Source organism: Nestor notabilis, unplaced genomic scaffold, assembly GCF_000696875.1.
Source record: "Nestor notabilis isolate BGI_N333 unplaced genomic scaffold, ASM69687v1 scaffold20498, whole genome shotgun sequence".
Lineage (NCBI taxonomy): Eukaryota > Metazoa > Chordata > Aves > Psittaciformes > Psittacidae > Nestor > Nestor notabilis.
In genome coordinates this window covers 326-3,428 of record NW_009939886.1, presented here as the reverse complement: position 1 = coordinate 3,428, position 3,103 = coordinate 326, and the positions used below count along the sequence as shown (strand labels likewise).

General features: G+C 57.4%; 1 protein-coding gene across 1 annotated transcript in view; it reads right to left on the bottom strand.

The window, feature by feature from the left end:
- The window catches only part of PLEKHA2 (pleckstrin homology domain containing, family A (phosphoinositide binding specific) member 2), a gene marked incomplete at its 3' end in the record, with an annotated part of 6,325 nt that extends 5,410 nt beyond the window's left edge, over positions 1-915 (bottom strand). The window contains exons 1-2 of the mRNA XM_010020103.1: positions 775-915; positions 311-367 (exon numbers count right to left, since the gene is read on the bottom strand). Coding sequence (XP_010018405.1) covers positions 311-367; positions 775-915 — 198 coding nt within the window. The remainder of the gene's footprint in view (positions 1-310; positions 368-774) is intronic.
- Between the last annotated feature and the right edge of the window lie 2,188 nt (positions 916-3,103).

Genomic DNA, 3,103 nt, shown 5'->3' with positions numbered 1-3,103 from the left:
GGAGATCTGCGTGATCCTCCATCCAGCTCCGGAGGGAGCTGAGCCCGGCCGAGGGGCAGCTCCACTTCCCACGCTTGCATCCATACAGGTTGTTACCTATTGCACTGTATCTGCCTCCCCGTGGAAGCTGGATGATGCCATTAAGACACTCAAATAGCTTCCAAAAGGTCTCGTCCTTCAGGGTGCTGCCCTTTAGCACTCAGGCTCCCACCGCAGGAGCAGGACGAGCCACTGCCTCTCCCAGGAAAGCCGCACGGATACAGGGACAACAGGGAGCGTTCATTTTCCCTCCTCCCCGCCCCGACATTACCTTGGAGATGTAGGTGAGCTGCAGAGAGCCGACAGCTCCCGCGCCGATGGCCAGGTTCTGCAATGCAACAGGAGGTCAATAGCAGGGAGAAGGTACGAGAGCCCGGGCTGCATCCCGAGCAGGGGGAAGCTGACTCCAGCCAGGACCCTGCAGGCATCTCCCCTTCCCTTTAACGGAGATCCCACTGCGAGATGCTCTTCAGGAAGGCTGGTGCCAGCAGTTCTCGAGCACTGTGGGGTTTCAGGAAGGTCTTCCTAGAGCTCGGCTTTGGCCCTGGCTCTTTTGGGCTTGACTGCAAGCACTGGGGCAGCTCCCAGATGTTGGGCACAACACAGAGATACTCCATCCCCCCAGTCTAACATCTGCAGCATGACACCGCTGCCAAGGTGACAAGGATAACCTCTTCTCCTTCTTGTTACCACAGCATCCATGGAGGTGGAGCTGGGAGCAGCACGGGTGCATACCTGGGGGTTGTCCATGTACCACAGGAGGCAGTTGGCCTGGGTGTCCAGGATGAAGTACCTCCGCAGGAACTTGCCACAGGTCTCATTCTCTTCGATGTCCAGGAAGCCGCAGATACGGTTCTGCCGGTCCAGGTACGGCATGCCGGGCTCTTCTCACATCACCCTGCGGAGCAGGGACAGGGGAGGTGGGTGCTCTGCTCCACAGGGAGCCACCCCAGCCCCCCAGTGCCAGGCGGGATGGCAGTGTAATGGATGCAGCCAAGCTAACAAGAGGGAGCGGGCAGGGATAACCTGCCAGGGCTGGTCCGGATGAGAGCGTTACCTGCCTCCCCTCGCTGAAAACCAAGGCATTTCCATAGCCATTTCTTCCACATAGAGGTGAGCATCAGTCCCAAACCCCACTGTTACCACGCGGCGTGAAACCCCACACGAGGCTCAAAGGAGAAGCTGGGGTTTCGCTCCTCTGCATCACATCCACTGCAGTCCCATTTCCCAACCCTTCCCAAACCTCCGGCTGCCTCTCCCCAGCCTCCTGGATTAACACACGGGAAGCAAAGTCAAACTGCTACCGCTGCACGTTGCACCATGGGGAAGCTGCCAAGCACAAGCATCACCCAGTGTGACAAGGAGGGTGCAGCGTGCCGGCCCCAGGGCACGGAGGAGGGCAGGTCAGCCCAGCAAGCAGGACCAGAGCAGCTCAGCCAGGAGCTGCAGGACTTTGGAATACCGGGAAGTGCAGATGGACTCAGTCACAGCACCACAGCTGCTGTGATGTGCCAGGGCAATGACAAATCACAGCCCCATCACAGCAATATCCACATCCCACCGAGCTGCCCTCCGCAGAGCTCAGCAGTGTAGGGCACCCCACAAAGCAGCCACAAAGGGTTTGATGAGAGACACCAGGTCCCTGGGAAGCATAACACAAAGGAATCCCAAAGTGGATGATGTGCTAGAGAGAGCCCAGGAAACAGGGAACAATCTGCAACTCCAGCAGAAAATCCATGCAGCCGGGATGCTGAGTCAGGAGGAAAACAATGACCCATCGCCATGGGGCTGCGCCACCGGCTCTGAGCACCAATGCTGCCCGGAGGTGCACAGCCATGGGCTAGGAGCCCCTCAGCACAGCACCCTGCCATTGAGCTGCCCAGGACCATCACCACGGTGTCGGGTGGTCGGTGGGGATGGAAGCAGCAATGACCAAAAGCAAGTGAAACCCACTGCGGTGTGTCTGGTAGAAGAGGGGCGACTCGTGCAGGTGCCCGAAGCAGAAGCTGCACAAATAAAAGATGTCATGCAGAAAAAGGAGGAAACAGTATTTTCAAGCTGAATAGCTGCAGTGGAGAGGGGCCCTGAGAGGCAAGTGTTGTGCAAGAGCTGCGGTGCAGCTCTAAGGTAGAGGTGGCAGAAAACAAGCCAACCTGGTGTCAGGATCTCGGTGTTTATCACCAGCGTTTCAGAGATGGGTATCAGGGCTTTGCAAAGAGGGAAATGGTACTGCTGCAGTGGAGGAGACTGTTCTGAGGCAACCCAGTTGCCCCGATGTAAAGGGTTATGTGGGCACTTCACGTTTTACTGCTTTTTGGGGGGATTATTTGGGGATGGGAGTTCACAGAAGCAGATTCCCCAATGCCTTCGAGCAGACCTCAAATTCTCTCTTCCTTCTGCTGCTAATTAGAAACCAGGGATTCCTGCTATTGAGAGGGTTAAGGAAGAGCAAGGTGTGCACTGGGTGAGCCCCCAGCCCCTTGGGGCAGCAGTGCTGGACCCACGGGACACCTCCTGGGTGTCCCGACCTTCCTCTGTCCCCTTTACTAACAGGGGCTCAGTTTCACCCTCTGTGAGACACGATGGACATCGCACCGGCGGCAGTGATTTATGGGTGATGCCCACGCCTGATTCAGTGGGATCTTCCCTACCTCTGATGCAACCGACTTCCCAGCTTTGTCCCACCAAAGAGGACAACCCTTTTCAAGCTCTGTTAATGAAACGACAGGAGAAATAAGGCTACAGAAGAAGGTTTATGGCAGAAACACCCTCTCGCCTGCCTCCTGAGATATGGGGAAGAGCTTCCCAGGGAGAGGCAGAAGGTGCAGGGCACCCTCCCAGCCCCTCCTGCGGCCACTGCTGGCTCAAAGGCCCCGTGTGCAGCTGCACAGCCAGACTTTCCAGGAAGCTTCACCACACCATCACGCCTGCCCATGTCCAGCTCCCGGCATTCCCAGCACAGCCATGGGAGCATGACCCAGGGACACCCTGCAGCAGTAAAAAGCCACTGGAACAGGAGACCTGACATTCAGAGCACCACAGCAGCACCAGCCACCTCAACACC